The 26,596-nt window shown below is 56.2% G+C and overlaps 1 protein-coding gene across 1 annotated transcript in view; it reads right to left on the bottom strand.

Moving 5' to 3' along the window:
* Positions 1-4,083: 4,083 nt before the first annotated feature.
* BAHD1 (bromo adjacent homology domain containing 1) overlaps positions 4,084-26,596 on the bottom strand; it is a 41,256-nt gene continuing 18,743 nt past the window's right edge. Inside the window, exons 2-7 of the mRNA XM_061450973.1 lie at positions 15,237-16,877; positions 11,052-11,413; positions 8,467-8,626; positions 7,408-7,484; positions 5,982-6,073; positions 4,084-4,532 (exon numbers count right to left, since the gene is read on the bottom strand). Coding sequence (XP_061306957.1) covers positions 4,343-4,532; positions 5,982-6,073; positions 7,408-7,484; positions 8,467-8,626; positions 11,052-11,413; positions 15,237-16,860 — 2,505 coding nt within the window. The 5' untranslated portion in view covers positions 16,861-16,877 and the 3' untranslated portion in view covers positions 4,084-4,342. The remainder of the gene's footprint in view (positions 4,533-5,981; positions 6,074-7,407; positions 7,485-8,466; positions 8,627-11,051; positions 11,414-15,236; positions 16,878-26,596) is intronic.

The following is a 26,596-nucleotide window of genomic DNA, read 5'->3' as shown; positions in this document are numbered from 1 at the left end:
TGCTGTTGAGTATCTCCCACCCATCCACTGTGCTTGTCCCAGGGCCCAAACCTCATCCAAGGTGCCTGCAGCCCCACCTGCTCCTTCCCAGCACCCCAAGCGCCACCTTCCCCCTGCAATCCCTTTTCTCTGTCACCTCCAGACACTGCACAGAGACAAGGGGAGATGCAACGCAGCAGCTCGGCTCTGCCAGTTACCTTCCTCGCCGCTGGGTCATCAAAACCAGACGTGGAGCCAGCCCCCCGGGGCCTCAGCTGGGCAGAGCAGTGCAGGATCCCAGTGACAACACAACCCCCTGCTCCCAGCAGGGTGAGCCCACCTCGGCCATCACAGCGTCTGTCACCCCCGAGGACAGCCCCGTGGCCAGTGGCACTCCCCCAGGGCGCTGGCAGAAGGTCGCTGGCACCATGAGGCGCAGTACAAGAGCAGGAGTTGGTTGAAGGCAGACACAGGAGAGCCGGATGCAGCTGAGCTCCCTCGGGTGGCAGATTTCAGCACCAAATCCAATTTTGCCTGACATTAATCCCAACTTTTCAGCTTGCTGCAGATTATCCATCGATGACAGCTCGCCATGTGGGAGAGCTGGGACGGGAAAGCTTTCTCTGTTTAACTGACCCCTAAAGACACTGTCTTTACACCAGAGCTTGGGACGTGTGGGACACACACAGGGTGCATGCTTGCTCCATCACTGGCACACTTCTGATGCCTCCGGGCAGCCCCGTCACATTAAACCCAACTGGACAATTCTAAGGTGGTTCTCCAACAAAACCCCAAGGCCATGGGAGCAGGAACATCATCCCTGCTGGCACCACACCAGAATGCAGGTTTACATGTCCCAGCGACCTGAGCTGTGTTACGGATGAGGCTCTCCTGCCCAGCCCATTCCCATCCATCCCACAGCCCACTTGCCACCTGCTCCCCTCTATAACCAGGAGCTAATTCAGCATTGGAACAGACATGACTTCCTGCTCATTCAGTTACAGAATCCCAGCCTGGTTTGGGTTGGAAGGGACCTTAAAGCTCCTCCAGCTCTAACCCCTGCCACGGGCAGGGACCCCTTCCACTGGAGCAGCTTGCTCCAAGCCCCTGTGTCCAACCTGGCCTTGAGCACTGCCAGGGATGGGGCAGTCACTGCTCTGGGGGTGCAGCCCAGCACATGGGGGTGGGGGGTCTGGGCTCATGAAGCCAGGTCATGGGGAGCTGCTCCTCTCTCAATACCCCAAGTCCTGCTCCTCCTTTCACTTACCCCATTTTCACTGGATACCCAAGAGCTGCACCCAGGTCACACTCACTGCAGCCCCTGAACACGCGGATCCGCTCCCACCCCATCCCCTCCTGAGCACTTGAACCTGCTGGGGCAGGAACACAGCACAGCGCGGGCTCGTTTTCTAAATCAATACCATTCTTCAAATTTATTTTGTAGGAATTACTTCTAATATCTCTTTCTGAGCGGAGGAGGGCTCGGGAATGTCCTCATTCCAGCTGTAAACACAGAAATACAGATCTGGGGAGCCAGGGAAGAGACACAAAAAAGTGCATGTTACAAAATTCTCAACTAAAATAGATTTTACGTGTATTACGGCTTCCGTTTAAATTCTACCGCCTGCATCTCTTCAGCTTCAAAAAATAGTTCCATATCTAATAGATTAAAAAAGCAGGAAATCTTTTCATTAGGGATAAGACATTTCCATTCATTTACATGCTGTCTGCACAACAGCATCAGCAACCACGTGAACCTCGACCAACGCTGTCGGCCCGAAGCAGGGTCTAACAGGAGGAGAGGCACGATTTGTGCCCTCCAGCCCCAGGGCAAGTACAAGTTCTCTTCTACCCAGAGAGGAGCCAGGACTCAGGTGGGAGCAGGGGGAAAAGGGGTCAGGATCAGAGCTGCGGTGGGGTTCTGTCGTTCCAGGGCTGGTTTCAGCCCTGCTCTGCCTGTGCAGCATCGCTCAGGTGGGTTTTGGAGCATCCTGCCCCTGAGGGCACTTTTCCTAAGGGAAGGCAGCCACGGGCACTTCCCTGCCTCAGGGAGTCCCTAGGGAGCCAAGCATGTGCATTTAGGGCTTCCCATCACCTGCCACAGCCCCGCTGTGCACCAGAGCCCTGGAGGTAGCTGCTCCATCCCCTGATGACCCCCTCATCCAAAACGGGCAGGAGCAGCTCCGCTCCTCCAGCATCCTCCCCTCCTCATCCCTCTCCCTGCAGCATCAGAGACCGTTTTCTCCACCACCTCCTCACTTCCCCGTGGCACTTCCACTTGAGAAGTGACTCCCACCCCAGCACAGCACCACCACATCCACAGCCCACCCACCTCCTTCCAAGAGACCACCAGTGCCCAAGTTAATTGTTAAGGAGAAATCTGAGCAATCACTTTGACACTAACAGTATCTTGAGGTATAAATGAGAGAAGAGGCTTCACCCGCCAAGTCCTGCTTGCACACCAAGGAGCAAACCTCCTGGAACTGGGCTTTGCAAGGCAAGGATCAATGGGGCTTTTCCAGCATCTTCTGCAACACTGAGTGGGAACCATCCACCGATGGCTGGGAGACGCCTGCCCTGCTCGCCTGCTGTGTCACCTCCTCTCCAGTCATCGCCTCCTGGACACGTTCCCCTCTTTGGTATGTAGAGCAGATCTCCGGAGAGCTCCTGGGTTACACCACTTCCACGTCATGGACTTGCTGTGGGGTTTTCTCCCCATGTCAGGAGGGGTGCAGTGGTCAGAGCCAAGGAGCCCAGTGTGCTGCATCCATGAGGAGTCCAGGCAGTGCTGCTTGCACGGGCAGGACAGCATTAAAGCAGTTTGAACACTTCACACGAGCTCAGGAGGCCCAGCAGGCTGGGAAGATGCAGAGCCCTACTTCCACTGAGTGACTCCAGGCAGCAGGAACATGGGCTGAGATGGTGCCAATTCTCCTTCTTCACATTAGTGCAATCGAGAAGCGGCCGCCCAGCTTGGTGCGAGTGACTCGGGCTGTGACACTGTCCTTTGGTTTGCTTTAGCATCGACTCCAGCAGTTGGTGTGAAGATAAACCAAGGTCTGTGTAGGACCTGTACACGTAAGGCAAGAGGCAAGATCTGTGGGGCTGGGGCCGCATGTGCCCATGCAACCTGCACCGATGCTCAGTTCCTTCCGGGAGCCACAAAGCCACTTTGGTGAGCTCGCTCGGGCACCGGGATGGGTTTGGAGGGGGACTGCTCCATGGCAGCGCTGCTGCTGGCTTCTCAGGACAGGCAGGGCAGGACCGACCCTGAGGGGAAGGGGCAATGCTGACAAAAGCCAAGAACACTCAAGGAAGGGGTTTGTCATTTCACCTCTGGCTGCTGCGCACTGGAACCACGTGGGGTTAAACCGGGACTGAAAACGATGTTACAGGGAAACGAACTGGGAAGAGAGAGCAACCCACTTCCACCACGGTGGCCACTGGAGGAAGAGCAACAGCTGGAAGGGAAAACATGGCTCTCACCAGCAGATCCCAGTTGGAGCTCCCAGCTAGAGCCGGCTTTCTGGGGCAGGAGATCCTCCAGGATGAGGTTGGGCACCCCAACAGGGGCTCAGCTCTCCATGGCGCTGCTCTGGGATGTGAAGCCTCTGCTCCTGCAGCTCCCTCTGCTCTGCCATGGAGCAGGTCTCCAAGCCTGGCTGCCAGGCCCCAGTCCAGGCGGTGAAACACAGAACAGGGAGATGAGGGCAGAGAAAGATGAGGGGAAAACAGGGTCCCCTCTTCCTCTGATGGAGCAAAACCCACTCAAGCACAACACAAGGCCACTGCACCCAGGCAGCTCCCAAAGCATCGGCTGTATTTCGAAGCAGCTCTTGCCCACGGGGAATCCTCACAGTGGGACAAAGGGGACTCTCCCGTGCTCTGCCATGGTCTCAGTCCTCCCACTTCACATCAGGGCACCAAAACCCCAGAGCTGTCACAGCTTGACTCGTCCAGCGCACCACAGCATCCCTCCTGCGCTCTCCACCGTTCCCACCAGCGATGGCTCTGCATTCAGTTTACTGGCTTTCATTCCCTGCGAACCCCTCCCAATATATGCATCTCTAGATACATATATAGATATAGATTTACATATGCAAGTACCTATATCTATATACATATATTTATTTTATACGTATATATTCATTTATGCTTTAATGAAGTGCTGTGCTTTCAACTGCTGCCTTCCTCCTCAGGGATCCGCTGCGGCACACGCGCCTCAGTCCGAGGAATGAGCGCTGGGCGCTCTCGTCTGCAAGCAGCACAAGGGAGGGCGTCAGGAGCACTCGGATATCCGGGATCATCCGCTGGGCCGGCGCTCCGGGGCCGCTCCTCCTGCCCGCGCTCCGTGGGGACCGGGCTACTGCGGGTTCTTCAGGATGCGCCCGTGCCTGAAGTCGTAGACGTGACGGCAGAGGAACACCAGCTCGGGGTCGGTGTCCTCGGGCACCTTGCGGTGCAGGGGGGTGGAGTACTCCTCCGAGGGAGGGACCATGATGGATTTCCTGCCCGGGATCCCTTCGATGCGACGCTTTGCCAAGGCACAAAATCTGCAAGGCAGTTACAGCAAAGAGTTAGCACCAACCTGCCCGTAACCATGGAATGGGTTGGGGTGGAAGAGACCTTAAACACCTCCAGCTCCAACCCCTGCCACGGGCAGGGACCCCTTCCACGGGCAGGGACCCCTTCCACCAGAGCAGCTTGCTCCAAGCCCCTGTGTCCAACCTGCCCTCGAGCACTGCCAGGGATGGGGCAGCCACAGCTTCTCTGGGCACCCTGTGCCAGCGCCTCAGCACCCTCCCAGGGAAGAGCTTCTGCCTAAGAGCTCAGCTCAGTCTCCCCTCGGGCAGGTTCAAGCCATTCCCCTTGGCCTGTCCCTCCAGGCCCTTGTCCCAAGCCCCTCTCCAGGTTTCCTGCAGCCCCTTCAGGCACTGGAGCTGCTCTCAGGTCTCCCCTTCAGGAGCCTTCTCTTCTCCAGGCAGCCCAGCTCTCTCAGCCTGGCTCCAGAGCAGAGCTGCTCCAGCCCTCGCAGCATCTCCATGGCCTCCTCTGGACTTGCTCCAACAGCTCCACATCCCTCTTGTGCTGCTGCCCCACAGCTGGATGCAGGATGCAGGGGGGTCTCCCCAGAGCGCAGCAGAGGGGCAGCATCCCCTCCCTGAGCTGCTGCTCGCACAGGTTTACAGAATACACAGGTATATGTAAGGATGATTTCCTGCCTTGCTCAGCTTTTAAGTCCAAGTTATATTTTCCTGCACTGTCCTCCACTGACGTCCCAGGGTCGTACAAGTACAAATGTTTGTGAGCTCCATAAAGCATACATTCAAAACCCACGTAGACGAGGCCTCAGTGCCATGGGTTAGTGGTGGCCCTGGCAGTGCTGGGGAACAGCTGGACTCAATGATCTTAAAGGTCTTTTCCAACCTGGTTGGTTCTGTGACATTGCCCAAACCAGACTCGGAATGACTCTGGAGCTGAAGCAGCACTCGCATGCTGCAGTACACAACTCGTACATAGACTGTGCTTCATCCAGCTCCAGCTCAACCAGAGTCTGTAGGGCTGGGACCGTTCTGCTGGGTGATGACTGGGAAGGGAAAGACTGACAAGAGCTGGAGGCAGATGAAGGTCCCAGAAGGCTTCCAGTGTCTGAAGGGGGCCTATAGGGATGCTGGGGAGGGACTCTTCATTAGGGACTGCAGTGACAGGACAAGGGGTAACGGGTTCAAACTGAAACAGGGGAAGTCTAGATTGGATCTAAGGAGGAAATTCTTTCCTGTGAGGGTGCTGAGGCACTGGAATGGGTTGCCCAGGGAGGTTGTGAATGCTCCATCCCTGGCAGTGTTCAAGACCAGGTTGGACAGAGCCTTGGGTGACCTGGTTTAGTGTGAGGTGTCCCTGCCCATGGCAGGGGGTTGGAACTGGATGATCTTAAGGTCCTTTCCAGCCCGAACTTCTATGATTCTGTGATTCTATAGCAGCAAGCAAAGAGCACCACCTACCTGCAGTACTCTGCGAAGGTCAGCACGTAGCATTTCTCCTCGATGCAGGCAACACTGTTCTCGTCCTGATGCCGGGATGCAAAGATCTCATTCTGCAAGAGAAGGAAGGAAGAGATCACCCCGGAGCCCACATCTTCACCCAGCACCCTAAAGGGGAGTCTATCAAAGCATGTCCATAGCAGACACTCCTTAGAGCCAGCACTGCCATAATCCAGACGCCTTCCGGGTGTTCTGGGTCTATTTACAGTGTGCACCAGAATTTCACCTAGCAGCAGGTTGGATCTGAGGCAGAGGCTCTTCCCTGTGAGGGTGCTGAGGCACTGGCATAGGGTGCCCAGAGAAGCTGTGGCTGCCCCATCCCTGGCAGTGTTCAAGGCCAGGTTGGACACAGGGGCTTGGAGCAAGCTGCTCCAGTGGAAGGGGTCCCTGCCCGTGGCAGGGGTTGGAGCTGGAGGAGCTTTAAGGTCCCTTCCAACCCAAACCAGGCTGGGGTTCTATGAGATGTTCATCAGAGAACCTGAACCACCACACCTTGCTCTGCACCTTGGGGTTTTGGGCTACTCCTTCAATCAGCACTACGTGAGTCATCTCTGACAAGCCCATCCCCACTGCTCAGCCCAAACCCTGCACCCGCAGTTGAAGTCTTGTGTAATGAGGCAGCTGTGCACAAACGTGGCTCAGCTCCTCCTGGCCAGGCTTCCAGTGCTCCCTGCACTGAAGTGCAACTGGATACAGTCACGCTTCACTGATGGAGCAGGGAACTATCAGGTACCACGTTCTGGTTTCAAAACCCAGCTGTGCCCTGCATCCAGGCAGGTGCCGTTCCCAGCTCTCATCCCCTCAGTTAAGAAAGCAAGACAAGGGAGAAGGCACCAAGCATGTGATGGGTTACAAGCAGCAGTCACTTCTCCATTCCCGGTTAATCCCAGCTTGTTCTGTCACCCCATGCAAAGCAGAGCAAGGTGTGAGGCCATAATGATTCACACGGGTTTACTTTTAAGAAGCAAACTATTAAAGTGGCACAACAGCCCCGAGTCACTCTTTAATTCTCATCATAAATCTGGACAGGGGAGGATGACGCAGCCACTTCTGCACAACACAAACACGTTGCTGGAGTTTAAGGAGCAGATTAAGGGATTTATGATAAAGGCAGCATGAGATACGGGTGCTCCATGGCTTTGAACACTGCAGGGATGGGGCAGCCCCAGCTTCTCTGGACAAGCACATCAGCACCCTCATAGCGAGGAGCACCTGGCAGCAGCTGCCTCCCAGCCAAGGGACAGCTCCATTCACCCAAAGCAGCAGCTCAGCCCCGAGTCTGAGCCCAGCCAGAGGTCCTGGGAGACCCTGGGCTGATCCCCTCTCCCCATAGCAGCGCAGAGGCAATGGATGCTCTCACCCCCAGTGTCCTGTCCGTCTGTCTCACCTGGTGCATACTGGGGTTGCGGCCGCCCTGCGTGTGCTCTGGTCTGTAGTACCACAGGAGGCTCATCATCAGCTCCCCTGCAAGAAGATGCATTCAAACACGTCAAACCTCAGCTTTCACGGAGTGTTTTCCCACTAATATCCAGCCTCCTCCTCCTGCTCCATCCCTTTCATTCCCATTGCGCTCACGGAGAGGCAGCTGTGCTGTGATAAATATTTCATGCTGAACTAGAGGTGTCCTTTTGTTACAGCAAGAGGCTGTATGAAGTCGTCACGCTGCTACTCTCTCACACCTTCACCCTTTCTACGTGCGTTGCATTGCCACAGAGAGGGCAGGGAGGCACGGAAATGGAACAGAACACAAAAATCCAACCCTTCCATCTGAGGGAAGTATCCACTTGGACACAAGCTGGGAGAGGTGCTCATCCAAAGCTCAGCGCCTGCACCATGAACTCCACGTTAATGCCGAATCGCTGCTGCAGGGTGATGTGACCAAGACGGGCCTCACCACACGCTGATCACTTTTCTGTCTAACTTCATTTCTGCTTTTAAGCCAGACCTGTGCGTTGCAACCTCTGGCACAGCTTCCTTGGCTCGAGTATCACTACTCAGAGCCGGGACCAGAGCACCAAACCCACACTGCTCCAATCACCACCTCTCCTTGGGTCCCATCACAAGCTTCTGCAGACAAGCCCGTGCTCCACACCAGCTCCCAGCCCAGATGTTGGGGAGAGCATCTGAGTAAACAGCAGCTCCCGAGACGTCTGCTGCAATGAAATAATACAGGAGATGGTTGCTAAGATGGGCGCTTGGCAGCTATTCTGTGCTCTCACGCCCAGGAAGATTCTGATAACCAGTCCCAGGCTTGTGATTAAAGAGCATTCAGCTCCAGGAACGACCTGAATGAAAGCCATGGAGTTAATCTCTGCCTCTTCATCACCCGGGCTGGCAGCAGTGGAGCTCCCCGAACACACCTGCAGCATTCCCGAGATCCATCACCCCCCGGGCTCCAGCTCAGCTCTCCAGCACAGCCACAACAGACGCTCTGCTGGCTCGGTACCTGTCTTGGGGTCTTCCCACAGCGCCGATATCTTCGCCACGTAGGGCATGGATTTCTTCCGGGGTCCTGACTTCAAGAGGACCGTGTCTCGCACCCGGATGATCTCCCCGTCTCTCTCCACAGCCTGGTAGCTCTTGCGAACGGCCGGCTCTGGTTCATTCTGCACCATGAGAACACAGAAACAGAGCAGCCTGAGTGCACGGGCAAAGCGGTGGTGCAGTGTCTGCCACCCCGACCAGAGAACCCTTTGGTCCTGCTGTGAAGGCAAAACCTGCCTGAGCCTGCTCAGAGCTGAGTGCTCAGGAGAAGTCACACAGCGCAAGAGCACTCACGGCATCCCTGTTCCCACCGGGTTGGTTTATAATGACAAAGATCATGGAATGGTTTGGGTTGGAAGGGACCTTAGACTCCTCCAGCTCCAACCCCTGCCACGGGCAGGGACCCCTTCCACTGGAGCAGCTTGCTCCAAGGCCCTGTGTCCAACCTGGCCTTGAACACTGCCAGGGATGGGGCAGCCACAGCTTCTCTGGGCACCCTGTGCCAGCGCCTCAGCACCCTCACAGGGAAGAGCTTCTGCCTTATCTCCAACCTGAACTTCCCTGTTTCAGTCTGAACCCATCTCCCCTTGCCAGGCCAAAGGAGTCACTTCTTCCATGGGCAGGGCACGCACAGGTAAAGCAAGTTCCCTAGGGAGCAGCACCCAGGTGCTGGCAGGTCACACTGGTTTCAAATGGAGCAGCACACACCTTTCTCCTGCCCGGTGCTGGCAGTGAGGAGCAGCTCCCCAGAGGACAGCACATCTCCCAGAGCAGGGATGGATGGAATTAACACCCTCATTTCACAGGCGTTTCTGCCACACTCAGAGCTACAGAAAACAAGATGTATTTTGAATAATATGCATTTACCTGATACAAATGTCGTAATAAAGCATTAGGTATTTCACACAACCAGGGCAGGGAGGCCACGGCATAAAGCTTTCCTTAAGATTCCCAACACCTCCTTCATGGCCTCTTAACATCACAAAATGATCACTTTTTGGACAATAAACGAGAGGGATTTATGTTCCTTTTGTTCTAAAACTCCTTTGGGAATGCCTGTGCAGGACGGGTTTAACCTCCTGCCACAGCACCCAGGCAAAAATCGGAAGCCTCAAGTGCCAGGACTTAAGGAGATTAAGGGTGTACTGCTCCTTTCCAAGTATCAAAGTCTGAGTGACGGATGCAAGAGGCAAGCTTCATTCTTGCACAGCCCATGGTGCCCATATGCAGCCTGAAGAGCTGAAGCTACAGAACCTGTCCTGGATGATGCTCTCAGCAGCTCCAGCTTACACCACTGCACCCAGCAGCAGCACAGACACATCTGCCTGGACCTTACTGCACGGTCTATGCCTTGTCCCACCTCCCCAGAGAGCACGGGGGTCCAGGTCTGCAGGCCACAGCTCTGATGTTTTAATAACACGATGGGTATCACCTTCTTCCTCAATCAAAGTGGACTTTGCTGTAGTTAATTCAATTCCCTAGCAGGAAATCTCCCATCCTGCAGGAGCCAAGGACAGACAAGGAGTCCTGGAAGGAGTGACTGGCCATGCCACCACATAAGAAAGGGGATGCTGCTTGCTAGAAAAGGTCCATCTGGGAAGCAGGACACTGCTCTCTGGGACAGCCCTGCTGGGCTGCAGACACCCTCAGTGAGAGCAACACCTTCCAAGAGCCGCCTTTAGACAACCGCTCCTCACAGTGCAGCTAAACCACCCCTCATCGTCCCAGAGAGGTCTGCCCTAATGCCAGGGGAAGAAGCCGGAGGACGAGGTCTCTGTAGGATGGACTCACGTGCCACAGGTGCCACCCCTGCAAACACCAAAGCCAATGAAGACCATGGAATGGCTTGGGTTGAAGGGACCTTAAACTCCTCCAGCTCCAACTCCCGCCACGGGCAGGGACCCCTTCCACTGGAGCAGCTTGCTCCAAGCCCCTGTGTCCACATGGCTTGTGAGCCGATGCTAGCACAGGAGCAGCAAGCAGCAGCTTCCCCTCCCTTCCCCAGCTGCCAGTCCTGCTGTGCGAGGAGGTAAAAGCAGGGCAGGAAAGCAAACAAGGCCAGCAGCAGCTTGGCCTTGCAGCCCAGCCAAAAGGCACTGTTTGCTGCTTTGACTCACCATTTGCCTCCAAGAGCCTGCAGATGGCACAGAGTGAGCACCTCCACCCTGAAGCAAGGCCCAAAACACTCTCAAGTCTTCATGAAGACCATGGAATGGTTTGGGTTGAAGGGGAGCTTAAAGCTCCTCCAGCTCCAACCCCAACCCCTTCCACTGGAGCAGCTTGCTCCAAGCCCCTGTGTCCAACCTGGCCTTGAGCACTGCCAGGGATGGGGCAGCCACAGCTTCTCTGGGCACCCTGTGCCAGCGCCTCAGCACCCTCCCAGGGAAGAGCTTCCTGAGAGCTCATCTCAGCCTCCCCTCGGGCAGGTTCAAGCCATTCCCCTTGGCCTGTCCCTCCAGGCCCTTGTCCCAAGCCCCTCTCCAGCTTTGCTGCAGGCACAAAGGGGTCCAGCTGCACCCACAGCGCCCAGCACCCCCCAGCACCTACCACCACATAGACAGCCTTCTCGCAGGCTGCTCCCACGGGAATCCAGCCGTTGGTCGCCCTCCTCCTGCTGATGCGCTGCTGCTTCGGGTGGCAGTGGCCTCCGGCTGCTTTGCTGTCCGAGGCGTGCAGGCAGCCCGGGCTATTGCGGAGGCCGGACTTGGAGCCGCTGGGAGGCTTGGAGCTCTGTGGACATTCCCGGGCCATGGTCTGAGGGTCAGAGTTGGGGGTCTGCAGATGAGGAACGGGCTCTGCAGCCGGTGGCACGCTGGGTACAGGGCATCCTGAGAGCGGGTGGGCAGGCGACGCGGGGTGCCCGGCCACGGGGATTGTGAGGTTCAGCTGGTCCAGAGACTTGCAGCCTTCTGACGGGGGGGAGAAAAGAGACATCCCAGAGGGAGCCCATCTGAAATACAGAAAACTACACGAGGGTGCCCCCAGCTGCCACCGCTTCCACCTGAAATCCATGGAATCCCAGAACCCCAGCCTGGTTTGGGTTGGAAGGGAGCTTAAATCTCCTTCAGCTCCAACCCCTGCCACGGGCAGGGACCCCTTCCACTGGAGCAGCTTGCTCCAAGCCCCTGTGTCCAACCTGGCCTTGAGCACTGCCAGGGATGGGGCAGCCACAGCTTCTCTGGGCACCCTGTGCCAGCGCCTCAGCACCCTCCCAGGGAAGAGCTTCTGCCTGAGAGCTCATCTCAGTCTCCCCTCGGGCAGGTTAAAGCCATTCCCCTTGGCCTGGCCCTACAGGCCCTTGTCCCAAGCCCCTCTCCAGGTTTCCTGCAGCCCCTTCAGGCACTGGAGCTGCTCTCAGGTCTCCTCTTCAGGAGCCTTCTCTTCTCCAGACTGCCCCAGCCCAGCTCTCTCAGCCTGGCTCCAGAGCAGAGCTGCTCCAGCCCTCGCAGCATCATCCCCTTTACTGCAGTACAGCAGTGCAGTCTCTTCCCACTGTAACTTCGTTTTGCACTGTCACTGGACTCTAGAAGCAAAGACATTTCTAAGCAGCTCTGTGCTGCTCCGGTGCCAGTGACGACACCACAACGAACCCATCTGAAATGGCCCACGGCACACCAGTCAGTAACACACATCGGACTGGCTGGTGTCCAGAGCACTTCTGGCATCTCAGTACGTATAAAAGAACTCAAAGGCTTATCAAAACGAGGGAAGGATTAAACCACACTGAGGAAGAAGCCGGCTTCCTTCAAACAGCCAAATTCCAACCAGGGAAAATGAAGATCCTCCAAATGAGCTCCACAAGCACCAAACAAGGTGGAACAAAGCTCTGTAAGATGAATCACGCTGCTGCCGCCAGCAGAGCCAGGTCCCTGCAGCAGGCTCAGTCCCACAACAGGTTGGTCCCTCGCCTGGCTCCACCTCTCGGGAGCACAAGAACACCTCACACCGCCCCAGGAGGCACAAAACCAGCCCTCAACCCGGGCCAGGGCGTGCAGCACAAGAGCAAGGAGGATCTCAGTTACCTTCTGGCAGCAGGGAGGAAGCTCCCAGGCCAGTATAAAACACCCCTGCTTCCTACACCTGAAAGCCCTTTGGGGTGACCACGAGGGTGGCTCCAGGCAACCCCCAGGAGATGCCTCCAGCCCGGAGCGTGCTGAATGGGGCTGCCATGGGGCTGCTGAACACCTAAACGTGAGAACCCAGCTGAGCTCACCAGGCTCCAGCTCAGTAACTGCTGCCTTCCCATTGGAATCACTGCCTCCAGGCTCCCGCTTGACCCTCAGTACGAGGGCTGCAACAAGGGCACTGCTGGACCAGGAGCGTGAGGACTGGTAGAGACCATCCCAGACTCTGCTGAGCCCCAGCAGCAAACGCTCCTGCAGTGAGCAGAGAAATGAGGCCGTGAGCTCGGGTCCCGCCTGGCCTCCCAGAGCAGTGAATCACCTTGGAGGATCTTGCTTACAAAAGCACTTTGCAAGCTTGAGCTAAAGCAGGACAAAGCTCCACAAAGGCATCTACAGCAGCTGAGGGCAGCAGCACCGAGCCCGAGGCTGCCTGCTTGGCTGCACGCGCTCCCAGCCCCTGCGTCAGTAGGAAGGCAGCATCTCCCCCAGCCTGCCCCACCTCATCCCACCAAACTGCTCCTGCAAAACACCCGGCAGCCTGATCCCTCCATGTGCACCAGACAGCGATGCTTCCATATGAACCTCACTGAATCCCAGCCTGGTGTGGGTGGGAAAAGACCTTAAAGCTCCTCCAGCTCCAACCCCTGCCCCAGGCAGGGACCCCTTCCACTGGAGCAGCTTGCTCCAAGCCCCTGTGTCCTTGAACACTGCCAGGGATGGGGCAGCCACAGCTTCTCTGGGCACCCTGTGCCAGCACCTCAGCACCCTCACAGGGAAGAGCTTCTGCCTTATCTCCAACCCTGTTTCAGTTTGAACCCATCACCCCTTGTCCTATCACTGCAGTCCCTAATGAAGAGTCCCTCTCCAGCATCCTTGTGGCCCCGTTCAGACACTGGAAGCTTCCCTGAGGTCTCCACACAGCTCCTCTTCTCCAGGCTGCACAGCCCCAGTGTTCTCAGCCTGTCAGTGAACACCCTGAACACACCAGGACAGGCAGATACAACACAAGGCACATCCAGCTGGATCCCCTCGGAGCAGCGCTCTCAGATGGGAGCCTCCTGCTTGCAGCCAAAGTCCTCCTTTAATTCCCTAAAATCACCCACTCCAGGGAAGGCTGAGGTGCCCGAGGTGCACACATACAGGAAAATGAGCTCCAAAGCTTAATTCCCGTTTATATCCTAGGAGTCCTCCCTACACGCTTCAACCCACAGAACAAAGTCTAAACCACTCGGATGTTACAAGCTCGCAGGAGGGAGACCACACCAGGGAAGATGCTGGCAGCGGGGTGACACACGGGCAGTAAATACATGCCCCGAGAGCCACAACTGCCCCTGCCAGCACCGGGAGCAGTCACCAAGGCCACGGAGGGGGCTGCACGCTGAAGACCACGGTGTTTGCATCCTCCTGGCTGCAGCGCATTGGAGGCCCCAGCACGTCCAAGTGCAGGAGCCAAGCAGACTGTGACCTGGGGCAGTACCTGGGGAGCTGTCAGACTGCTGCTGAGCTTGGCTGGAGAGCATTCCACCTGAAAGGGACCTGCAGCCACAGGGGACAGCGGCGGCTCCAGGGACAGGGAATTCTCCTGCGACCAAACACTCCTGGGTTTCAGCAGCTTCCTACAGGTGACAAAGCCCGGCTCAAACCCAGCACCGGACCCGGGCTTCAGCCTCCCACCTGGAGACCTGGTCCAAGCGGGTAAGTGATGCCCTGCTTGACTCGAACGCGTGGTTAAGGGACAGGCTCGTGTCCACGCGCCCAGCGGGTGAAGCAGCAGCCTCCTGTAGGGACCACTTGATGGCTGCTGCACAAGGTGCTGGTGCCTGATGAACACCACCCCGACAACCAAAGGTGCTTTCAATGGCAGAGGCAGAGCTCAGGATAAAGCGCTTCAGGCAAGGCCTGGAACAGGGGCAGGGGCCAGAAGGGAGCCACACAAACAACTCCCCACTTCCTGTGCCCTCGCCTTTTCTCATTTCAATGCCTCATTGTCAGACATTAAGAGCAAAGACGGGCCCAGTCCTCACCAGCTGACAGTGTACCCGGCACCTTCACCACCGCAGCGAGATACCAGTGAGCATCGGTCCAAAGAGTAGACTCAAACTGAACTGCTGCCCAGCCCTGACCTGTAACTGTAAAAGGCCTCACAGCAGCAAGAGCCGGAGAGGCCCCCTCTGCTTCCCCACACCGCTCCATAAGGATGCTCCAGTCCCAAGAGCAAGCTTTTGGGAGCGGAGGAGTAACTCAGCCCAATGAAGCGGCACAGAAGCCTCGCAGAGCATGTAGGAACTAAACCCCCCTCGCTTCACCCAGATCAAAGCGAAGCTCCAGCATGACAGGTCATGAGTCACCTCGTCACTGCCCAAACCCTCTCCCTGATCCTGGGCTTTCCGCACCAAGAAGACCTTTGAGTGGGGCAAACCCCCTGAGGGCTCAGAACGATGGAAGAGGAGATGAAACACGGCTCCTTTCCGAGCCTGCCAAGCCAAGCAGCACCGCGTGCAGAAGGAGCTTGCCTCCTGGCACCACCGAGATCCCTTCCTCCGGCAGCAGCCCTCCTCTCCTGCAGCACCAAATGAGACGCGCCTGCAGCCCGCAGCCCGCACCTTACCTGCTGCAAAAGGCATTTTGAAGGGGTAGCTGCTCCGCCCGGCGTGCACGCTGCCGATCCTGCCCTCGGGCACGTGCACGACCCCGCAGAGGCTGTAGGTGCTCAGCGCCGTCCCTTCTCCGCAGCAGTACGGGGAGTTGCGCCAGTGCAGCGGCTGGAAGGGAGCACCCGACGGCAGGGAGCTGGGGGATACCAAGAGCCCCTCGCAGGCCGCGGACTGCGAAAGCTCCTCCTTGGGGTAACCGGAGCAGTGAGAGTAGCCACCGTACCCGCTTTGGCCACAATAAACATAAAACCCATTCAAGGGAGTCACATCCGAGGATTCATAGAGACATCCGCAATCCGTGTGGTTGCCGGGCACGGGCAAAGGAGGGAACTGCTGCACGGGAAAGGAAGGCTGATGGAATTCCTGTTTGGGGGTCGGGGATTTCTCTCCAGGTCTTCCATACTCTGGCTTCATGGAAGCTTGTCCACCCATAAGCAAAGGCAGTCTGTGGTAGAAACCCTCCGTGCTAGCATAGGAGCTGGACAGGGACTCGTACGGGACAGGCTCTGCTGTCCCATAGAGCCTTGAGGAGTCCCGCTGCTCCCCTTTTCCCAGAGCATGTCCTGGCCAGCCGTGCTGACCTTCCAATTTTAAGCTTGCCAATTCCTTCTTGGATCTGACACAATTCTTCCTGCTGGTTTTAGCCCATTTGAGCGTGGATTTGGAACAGTGGTTCTCGGACTTGCCCTCTCCATCCGATTTACTCCTCGGCTTTAGGGGTTGGTCTTTCTCATGGGTCAGCTTCAGGAAGGCCACAGCATTGAGGCTGGCCAGTCTCTTTGGGGTGGGATGATGGGAGATGGCAGCGTCCTCCCTCTTCGTCCCATCGTCAAAGACCTCATCCAGCGCGTGGTCACAGCTACCGCACTTCTGGCCGGGCTCGTGCCGCTGTTTGCCTTTACCTGCTTTCACAGCTGGCTTGTCGAGCGCGGGCCAGCTGTCGCCAGCTTTGCACTGCAAGCTCTTCCCGGCACAGTCTCCACCGGCTTTAAGGGAGTCCCTGCGGAACCGCCGGCCGGACAGCAAGCCATCATCGCGCTCAAAGAGCAGGTTGTTCACAGCCTCTGCGTTCAGCGAGGCCAGCCGGCGCTTGCGGGGCTCGGACGGAGCAGGCTCCAGGCCCTGCCCCGTCCCTGCGGGAGTTACGGTGCCCGCTTCCCCAGGTGAATCACTCTTCCCTGCTCCCCCAGGCTGAGCTTGTTCCGAGAACAGAGCGGGTCCCAGACCCATCCAGCTGGGCAGAGCCTTGGCTTTACAGCTCTGGGGCTGTTTGGACAGGGATCCGGCCACGTCCTCCAGCCGGGTGAGGAGCACTTTGCAGGTCTTCTTGTTGACGGAGGGCAGCAGGCGCCTGCGCAGCGGGTACGTCTTCCGCACCTCGCGCAGGCTCTTACTCCTGTTGGTCCCCACAAACCCGCTGGGGCAGTCGGGAGCCTCGCAGGCGTCTCCATCCCGCTGCTCTCCGCCCTCAGCGCCGCTCCTGTCCATCCTCCTGCTGCCTGCGGGTGCCGAAGCTCGGGCAGCAGAACCAGCTGGATGCTTCAGAAGGAAAAGTTGTTTCTTCCGGGCATGCGTCATAGGATCACTGCCCAATCCTGCAAGGAACAGAAGGAAACCTCTGTTAACGTCACTGTGAGGGACCCAGCGCCTCACAAGGCACCACCTGCCAATTAGGAAAGATTTGGGGAGCTTGGTTCTGCACACAGAACAGCCTTTCTGGGTGATGGCCAGTTAAGCCTATTAAGAGACGGGATACAATTAGATGGGGTTTAATATTAAGCCATAGAACACGACAGTAATTAAAAGCAAGGCGGGGACAACAAACACCTTGGGAAAGCAGGGGATGGCCAGAAAGCTGCTTCAGCAGCCCCAGCCCACATCCCTCTCGCACCGACGATGCTCCGAACACGTTACAAATCCTCATCAAAGCTGCCGGAGCTCATCCCAGCGCTGGTCCAGAAGCAAATCCCAGGTATTTGCCTGCATGTTGATACAGGCCCTTGGTTCCTTGTCATTTCAGAAACAATCAGAAGGAAAACAAGAAGTCCACCTACTCGCAGCAAAAGCAAACGTGGTCTATGAAGCTGAGATCTGCCAACATCAATAAACTAAATCCCTCTCTGCAGGTTAGAACCTGGCTTCCTGCTGCTCCTGTCCTTCCCCACAGCTGCATTTTACAGAAGTTGTGGATGTCAAACCACTAAATCCCCACGTTCAGCAGGAAGGCCCTAAGAAGATATCCATGGGAGGAAAAGGAATGCCTCAGCTCTAGGGCATTCCTGACTTCCCGTGGAGATGCCGTGTCAAGTCCCTGCTCAACCCCAACCAATTACCGAGCTAGAACGAGATACGGATCTGCACCCGCCTCGCTGAGGGCAGGGCTGAGCACAGCAGCACCTCAGCAAGCTGCCACGCATGGGATGGCTTCAGCACATCTGGGCTTTCCCGCGCGGGGAGAACATCGCAGACACGGTCCTGCACTGATTTACTGCAGGAGGGAACCTGTCCTGCAAGGCACAAGGCACTGCAGCCTCGGCACCAGCTCGGCTCGCTCCAAAGCCCTCAGTGCAAGAGGCAGAGCACGTTATCCAGAGCGGTGGCGGATGCACCACCCCTGGGGACATTCCAGGCCAGGCTGGATGTGGTTCTGGGCAACCTCATCTAGGCCAAGGTGTCCCTGCTCGTTGCAGGGGGCCGGACTAGATGAGTGCTGAAGGTCCCTTCGAACCCAAACTACTCTGTGATTCTGTGAAGGGTGAGGAGGAGGCATCAAACCCAGCAGAAACGGAGACAAGAGCTGGCTGCCTACACCCACAGCACCAGGAGCAGAGGTTGTGTGCTCCAGTCACGCAGTGAGTCCATCCCAGCCTTTCTGAGGGATATAGGAAGAGATTCAATTAAGTCTGTATCTGAGCATTGGGAACAGCAGAAAAGGACAATTCCTTGTGTTTAATGGTATTTAGGAAACCCCAGATTCCCTTTATGGGTATCAAGGAGTTGATCCTTGTATCACCATCTATGTAGGAGTGGTCTGATCTGCCCTGCAACCAGGTATTTGGCTGGGCCAGCCCTCAATCGACACCACTGACACTGATCTGACACTTGGAGGCTTTTAATTAAAGCTACCACTGCTGTTGCAGCGATTAGAACCAAGCTACTGAATTACAACAACTGCTCATTTGATATGGCTTAATCAAGCTGATAATTACATTATCTATTTGAAATAAGCCCAGTGTGTTTTAATTGACTTGCTTACATATGCATTAACTAAAAGAAACTCAGGAATTGAAAACCACTGTGGTTTGCTCATTGCTTTTCTAGATGTCAGGCTCTTCCCAATGTGTTTCGGGATAACTGACTCCTTACAGCCCATCACAGCCAGGGTGCACCCCATGGCTGTGCCCAAACGGCAGTGCTCTGTGGGGAGCAAACACTCCTGTATATCCATGTCCTTCGGGTAAGAGAAAGAGGTTCTGGGCATGAGGGGGATGCAGACTGTGACCTCCAGAGCTGGAATTCCACCTGCACAAGAGGCCCGAGGGACCACACAGCACCTCTGGGCTCTGCAAGGGGGCTGTAAGGTCAGTAACACACGGGGCAGAGCAGGGTTTGGCCGGGGCAGACCACGCACCCAACGTCACCATGCCCTGGGAAGGGGAACTTCCCACACTCTATGGGCCAGTGCTTTCCTTGCAGCTCTCATCCTGTTTTCTGTTGTCCCTACACAGAAACTGAGCCTCTGGCAGGGGTGCTCAGCGGAGAGGTGAGAACCCCCAAACACACACCCATGGCTTGCCTTAGAAACCAGCAAAGAACCACAGAGCCATTTGGGATGGAAGGGACCTGAAAGCTCCTCCAGCTCCAACCCCTGCCACGGGCAGGGACCCCTTCCACCGGAGCAGCTTGCTCCAAGCCCCTGTGTCCAACCTGGCCTTGAGCACTGCCAGGGATGGGGCAGCCACAGCTTCTCTGGGCACCCTGTGCCAGCGCCTCAGCACCCTCACAGGGAAGCACCAAGCTCACAGCATCAGCCACCTCTTTCTGCTCAAGCCTCCAGAAGCAGCAGCCAGACCTTCTGAGCGCTCACTGCACATCCTTCACTTGCTGGACTTTCATAAGCCGTTAGGGTTCGGATGAGTGAGAGCATCCATCCTCCAAGTGCACGAAATCCATCTCCTTCTCCCCTGAGCCTGGCCACAAGACCCGCCTTTCAGTGCGGAACAAACAGCAGCATCCTGCCCTGCTGCGACACATTTCCAGCTAATCCTCTAAAGCCAGCCTTCAGCACTGACAGGCTGCAACCAGGAATGTCAAGAGGAACACTCGAGCTGGACACGCAGAGATGACAACAGAGATACCGAGTCAAAACCGCATTACAGTGGGAAGAGCACCAGGACCCAGCTCAATCTGTTTTAAGCGTCTCACTCACATAAGCCCTTTGCCACGACAGCTTCTCCGGCACGAGCAGCAATCAAACAATCACAGGCAGCTTTGTTCTATTACGGTTTAATAAAAGGAGATTATATCTACATAAATCCTGGCATCTGGTCCCCAAGTTCTCCCTCCCACAGGTCAGCTGCTCCAATACTCGGAAGCACCGACCTGCAGATGAAGAAGGAAGCACCTAGGAACCCGTGGACAGACAAAATAAGCCAACTGCACCCAGCCGGGCATTTACAGCCAAGTGAATCCCTTAAGTGCCAGCAAGGAAACCAGCAGCACCATCCAGCAACACTTCCACACAGAATCACAGAACAGTCAGGGTTGGAAAGGAGCTTAAGATCATCCAGTTCCAACCCCCCTGCCATGGGCAGGGACACCTCACACTAAACCATGGCACCCAAGGCTCTGTCCAACCTGGCCTTGAACACTGCCAGGGATGGAGCATTCACAACCTCCCTGGGCAACCCATTCCAGTGCCTCAGCACCCTCACAGGAAAGAATTTCCTCCTTAGATCCAATCTAAACTTCCCCTGTTTCAGTTTGAACCCATTACCCCTTGTCCTGTCACTGCAGTCCCTAATGAAGAGTCCCTCCCCAGCATCCCTATAGCCCCCCTTCAGACACTGGAAGCTGCTCTGAGGTCTCCCCGCAGCCTTCTCTTCTCCAGGCTCAACAGCCCCAACTTTCTCAGCCTCTCTCCCTACGGGAACCCTCCCAAATCCAGCTTTACAGCAGAAACAGGGAACAAGCCACAGAAATACAATCGCAGTAACTTCAGCAATGGCAGAAGGTGACATTTACTCTCTCCGAAGTCTCCACAAGGAATTTCTTGGCTAACCAAGCAAAAACTTGAGCCAAGTTTCTCCCAACCTACTCAGCTTGGAGACCAGGAGAGGGCTGTTCCTCCAGACCCCACTATCAACCCACAGGCAGGTGAATTCTGTTCCTCTTCAAACCCACGACTAAGTCCCATTTGCTCTGCACTGGCCCAACACTCTGGGTATGTTACTGGCATAAATAACCCAGTTTTGAGTGGATCAGTTACCAAGTGTGGTTAAAAAGGGGCATTTTCTCCACAGGGAACTTCCCCCTGATATCACCATGATAAAATAACTGCCATGACCCACAGTGGTTCACCGTTTATCCTCCCAGGTCCTTCCTCTGACATATGAATCCAACAGTGGGAACAACCAGGTTCAGCATCATTGATGAGCCTTGTTATTCCAGAGCCATGTATAATGTGAATTTAGTATGGAACCATAGAATGGTTTGGTTTAGAAGGGGCCTTAAGTTGTGAGCAAGAGGGAGAGAAAGGAGGTACCAACCAACAGCTGCTCCATGTCCTACTCATGCAGTGTTTCAGTGGTTTACATCTGTTCCTTGACACCTCCTTTGGAGAAGCTCTCTCACCTCCCCACAGAGGTCACCCTCAGCCTGGAGAATCACAGAATCAACCAGGCTGGAAAGGAGCTTCAAGCTCATCCAGTCCAACCCTTACCCCAGCACTGCCAAGGCCACCACTGCCCCATGGCACCGAGGCCTCATCTCCACGGTGTGTGAGCACTTGCAGGGCCGGTGCCTGCAGCCCTGCCCTGGGCAGCCTGTTCCAATGCCTGAGCACCCTCTGGGGCAGGAACTGTTCCCAATCTCCAGTCTCAAACTTGACAGGGACAAATATTCCATGCATTTTTTCCATTCTCCACGATTTGCCACGCCAAGCCTTGCATCAAAGAGGGCCTGCTGCAGGTCTGCTGTAGTGATGCCACTGCCAGTTGAGGAGAGGTACTGTGACAGGCATGAAGAAAAACACCTAACATTCATTCTCATGGCAAGCACACATCCAGCAACAGGCACCAAACCATCTTACTGTTTACTCTGTTGAACAAAAGCCATCTTTAGCGTGCTGGACCACCAAGAAGCATCCCCATGCCCACAGAACTGTCTGTTCCATACGGAATGCCTTGCAAGTGGATTGTCGTGGTTTACACCCAGTCAGTAACCCAGAACCATGCAGCCGCTCGCTCACTGCCCCCCCTTCCACTCCCTGCTCCCAGAGGGATGGGGAGGAGAATGGAAAGCATGTAACCCCCACGGGTTGAGATAAGAGCAGTCCAGTAACTAAGGTATAACACAAACCACTGCTGCTACCACCACTAATAACAATGATAAGGGAAATAACAAGGGAAGAGAGTACAACCGCTCACCACCCACCGACCGATACCCAGCCTGACCGAGCAGTGATCTAACCCTTCTGGGTAACTGCCTCTGGTTTACAGAGTGGCCATGACGTGCTGTGACATGGAATACCTCTTTGGTCAGTTTGGGTCAGGTGTCCTGTCTCTGCTTCCTCCCAGCTTTCCCTCCTCCCTGGCAGAGCATGAGACTCACAAAGTCCTTGGTCAGAGTAAACATTACTGAGCAGCAACTAAACCCATCGGTGTTATCAGCGCTGCTCCCAGGCTGAGAGTCAAAACCACAGCACTGCACCAGCTACTAAGAAGGAGAAAAGTGACTGCTACTGCTGAACCCAGGACAGGGATGCTCCTGCTCATCCCCTCCTTGACAAAAAGCACAGAGCAGTGAATACTACTGCTTTACCCACAATCTAGCAACCCCTTTACTTCCCCCAGCACAAAATAGAAGTGAAGCTTTTGACTGCTGCTCAAACTGAACCCTCTGACAGTCAAGAGTATCGTGCCTCCAGAGTCAAGCAAGATTACTTACAGTCAGCACTGTACTCCTTTCAGCTGGGAAGGGAGAGTGTCAGGCTCTTCATCCTCCTGCCACCTTTGGATGGCTTCACAAAGCAAAGGAAGACAAACCAACTGTGCCCAGAAACCTCCAAGAAACCACGAAGAACTGGAAGAGCCTGAAGCCAGAACTCCCCATTTGCTGCCTGCAGCTGGGGAACTGGATTAACGGTGATGAGACTTAGCTACAGCTCCATCGGAAATGAGACGAGTTCCGAGCAGCTCAGTCCAAGCAGCTGCACCCGGAGCCCACCAAGCACTTCAAAGCTAGTTGGAAGTGCTGCATCCTTCCTCAAACGGGACTCCTTGTGTAAAATCATCTTGACAACTGAACCCAAACTGCACCAGAACAAGGAAAAATCAACCCCCAGCACTGGGCCAATTTGCTGCTCGAATAAAGCCAGTACCCAAAGATCAGAACCAGGAGAGAGCTGATGCCTCATTAGGAGGAAAACAGGCGTCTTAACAGCTGCATTTGCTGTAATCACGCAGCTGCAGCATCTGTCTCTCCCCCTCTGTCACTCGACTGCAAGTGCAATGAGAAGCAACTAGTCTGGGACTCCCCGTTCAAGCACCTTTTCCTTTCCAAAGCTTCACTACGGAGACGCACTGGTTCCAAGGAGACGATGCCAAAAAGCACAGAAACGTAAAGCTTTTAAAGCTCCTAATCCATCCGGCACGTCAGGAATACACACAGAGTTCGGACAGCACCAATCCTCCCCGGGTCGCCTCCGAGCCCGTTACTTGAACAAGCTGCATCCGTTTCAATTGGCGCAGCTTATGCTACGACAACAGCCCTGTAAGTGGAAGTGTCTGGAGGCCTGGCTCCTTCTCCCTGCTGCTCTCACCGCTCACTCGCTCGCGGGGCTGTGAGGAATGCGGTGCACGAAGGAAGCCCCCCGGGAGCTCTCGGAAATCCGGATAAACCATGGAAGCATCAGGTATCCCGGGCTGGATGACCCACAGGCTGCGCGAGCCCCAGCAGCGGAAGCATCGCTTCGGTCTCAGACACCCAGAGAAGCTGTAATTGCTGCAGGCTGCAATTTGTCTTCCCGGCGTCCAGCCCCGCTTTTCCTCCGGAGGCCCATCGCAAGCTCCATCATCCGCGCGCTCCGGAGAAAACTGCGCGCACGGCTCATCAGACTGCAGGAAAAGCTTGTTTCTCTCTCAGCTCATCAACACAGCCTGAACCCCTGGCCAGCACCTCCTGAAAGCCCGGCGAGTCCCGCGCCCGTGGCTTGCAAAGAGGGATCTGGGGCAACTCTCGGCAGTCGGGATGCCTGGAAGCTGATGGGCCAACGCTGTGCTCCCCTCCCTGCTCCAAGAGCGGCAATTCCGCCTGCGTTGCGAAAGGCAGCGCTCCAGCCACATAGCTGGCAGGGTTGCAGAACATGTGCGGCCGTGATGAATTACAGCACTCAAACGAGTGCAATCAGGAGCCAGGAGCTCCGTACCTGTCTCAAAGCAGTGGTAAGGGAGGAGGAAGCACGTCGGGGTGCAGTCCCTGCTTGCAGGGCTGACCGCTTGCTTCAGCACGAGGTAGACCTAGACCTGGTAACAGCCCAGCAGGGACGTTCCCCTGGGAGGGAAGCTGTTATCTGCCTTTGGATCTTGCCTGGTGATAGTGCTCTGCAGGGAGGCCAGAACTCGGTTTCTCCCGCCGGTCTCACACTGCACAGCTCCAACAAGCAGCAAGGTCACAAGGAAGGGGGGGAAAAGGGGAAAAACAAAGGGAAAAAGCAACCCGTGCTGCCCCACGGGAGCACGTGAGAGCCCAACAAACCCGAGCCTTTCCAGCAGCCGGAGCGGGCACAGAGCCCCAGGCAGGAGATGCTTCCCGAAGGCCAGGCTCTGAGCTCCCTCTCTCCAGGCAGCACTGACGAGCAGCCCAGCCACACAACGTGCCAGCCCCGGGGGGAAGCAGCCCTTTTAAAGCCTCGAATGCACAAAGTGGAAGTCCAAAGCCACGCGGAGAGCCCGGGGAGGATCGGGAAGGGTTTCACAATGCCCGCGTCGCCCAGCAGAGCGGAGGCTCCCACCTCTGCCCACAGCCATGGGAGGATTAGGCTCAGCCTAACACCGTCTGGAGAAGAGGCTGGATCAGGAACTGTTCCGTGAAGGACTTGGCCGGGTTGGATTCATGGTTGGACTCGATGATCTGAAAGGTCCTTTCCAAGCTAAAGGATCCTATGGTTCTCTGGTTAACTTCGCTTGCTGAGGAAGGTTTTCCCCTAGGAGCAGAGTACTGAACGCAGCTCCTCTCTAGGTGAGAGAAGCCAGCCTGTCAACACCAGTGCAAAAGAACCACGTCCAAGTCTGGGGGAGAGCAGGATGATGTCTCCTCAAAACCAATGCAAGATGTATCATCTGGGACTAATGCATGTTCCCGGTTGGAAAGGCACCAGCTTTCCTTCCCCCATTCCTGATGCTAAGAAACCCTGTCACTGCTTGCACTGAAAGGCTGCCACTTAGGCTGAATGCTCGGTAAGAATAAACGCTGAGGTCACATCTTCCTTCCCACCAGTCAAACGTCAGTCCCCAAACCCAGATGAAGCTTGGCAGGCCCAGGCTCTTCCCTCACCTGCATTAAAGCCCAGGTTTCTGAGCGCAAAGCCCTCCCTGAAGCCCCGTCTGCAGAGCCACAGCCAGCACTTGGGAAACCCACTTCCTATGGCCCGTAAGAACCGAGGAGCTGCCGGGAGCCTGCTGCTCGTGACCCCGACACAAAGCAGTGCTTGTCTGGGGAGGGCTCAGAGCCTGGTTCACAGCCTGCAAACAGCACCGGGATGTTGGTCCAGGGAGGGAGAGCCAAGGCGCACTGCCACAGGCACAGGTTCATGATCGACCGCTGGCAAAGGGGTGCAAAAGCTGGGCTTACCCACAAGCAAGGGCACCCTCGCCTCCCAGAACCCCAAACCCATCCCAAACCCAGGCAAAATTGGAAGCAATCCCAGAACCCCAGCCTGGTTTGTGTCGGAAGGGGCCTTAAAGCTCCTCCAGTTCCAACCCCTGCCCCGGGCAGGGACCCCTTCCACTGGAGCAGCTTGCTCCAAGCCCCTGTGTCCAACCTGGCCTTGAACACTGCCAGGGATGGGGCAGCCACAGCTTCTCTGGGCACCCTGTGCCAGCGCCTCAGCACCCTCCCAGGGAAGAGCTTCTGCCTAAGAGCTCAGCTCAGCCTCCCCTCGGGCAGGTTCAAGCCATTCCCCCTTGCCCTATCTATTAAGAACAGATGTCTTAAGAGTGACAGAGCACAGCAACTCCCAAACAGCATTTCAATTCTGCATTCATCAGGGTGCTTCCTATGGGAGCCTCCCAGCTGCAGCACAGGAACCTGTGGCCACTCCAAACGCTGAGGCCAGCAGCCACCACCTTTGGATGCTCCTCTCGGTACTCCGTGCACCAAGGGGCTCCAGGGACACGCAACGCGCAGCCATGCCATTAAAGGCACGAGCAGACAAGCTGCACACGGAGAGCCAGCCCTCCTCCAAGAGCAATCACTGCTTTGCCAGCACAAACACTGTCATTGTTCCCACAGAGCAAAGCCCACCAGCAGCTCCCCACCGCTCAGAACAACGCGGGGGGGAAGGAAAACCACAGGTAACCGGGCCCAGCCGCGCTGCTGCAATCGGAGCCCACGTACAGCAAAGGAAAGCCCTGGCATTTGCGAGAGGAGGAGATGAGTGGCTGGAGGTGGGGGGGAAAATCAGGTTCAACCTGCCTTGAGGCTGACAACTTTGAGTGAGAGCACTTATGCATGAGCCGCTGCGGCCTCTGCTGTATCCCTCCCCACCGAAGCAGTCATTAAGGCTTCCTGTTAACGAAGACAGGCAGAGGACGGGGATGAGGCAAGAGGAGGACGGGAGGTGCCAGGGCTGGAGCACCCGCACCTCTTCACAAATCCCCCAGCCGCAGAACGGCCGCAGCAACTTCCACTCCACACCAAACAGGAGCTACAGGAAGAATCCGGCGTTGACAAAGAGGTGCCTATTAGAGCTTTAAATAGGCTCAGCAGAAAGCTGCCTCCGTGACAGCTCCGCCAGCACCACCCTGCGAGCTGTCTGCGAGCAGTCTGCAACCCCACGTCAATGGGATCTCAGGGCGGCTTTGACAGTTGTCTT

Source organism: Pezoporus flaviventris, unplaced genomic scaffold (assembly GCF_033815535.1).
Source record: "Pezoporus flaviventris isolate CSIRO_AGI_PZ_B2104156 unplaced genomic scaffold, CSIRO_AGI_Pfla_v1 ptg000012l, whole genome shotgun sequence".
Taxonomy (NCBI): domain Eukaryota; kingdom Metazoa; phylum Chordata; class Aves; order Psittaciformes; family Psittacidae; genus Pezoporus; species Pezoporus flaviventris.
This window is presented reverse-complemented; position numbering and strand designations above follow the sequence as displayed.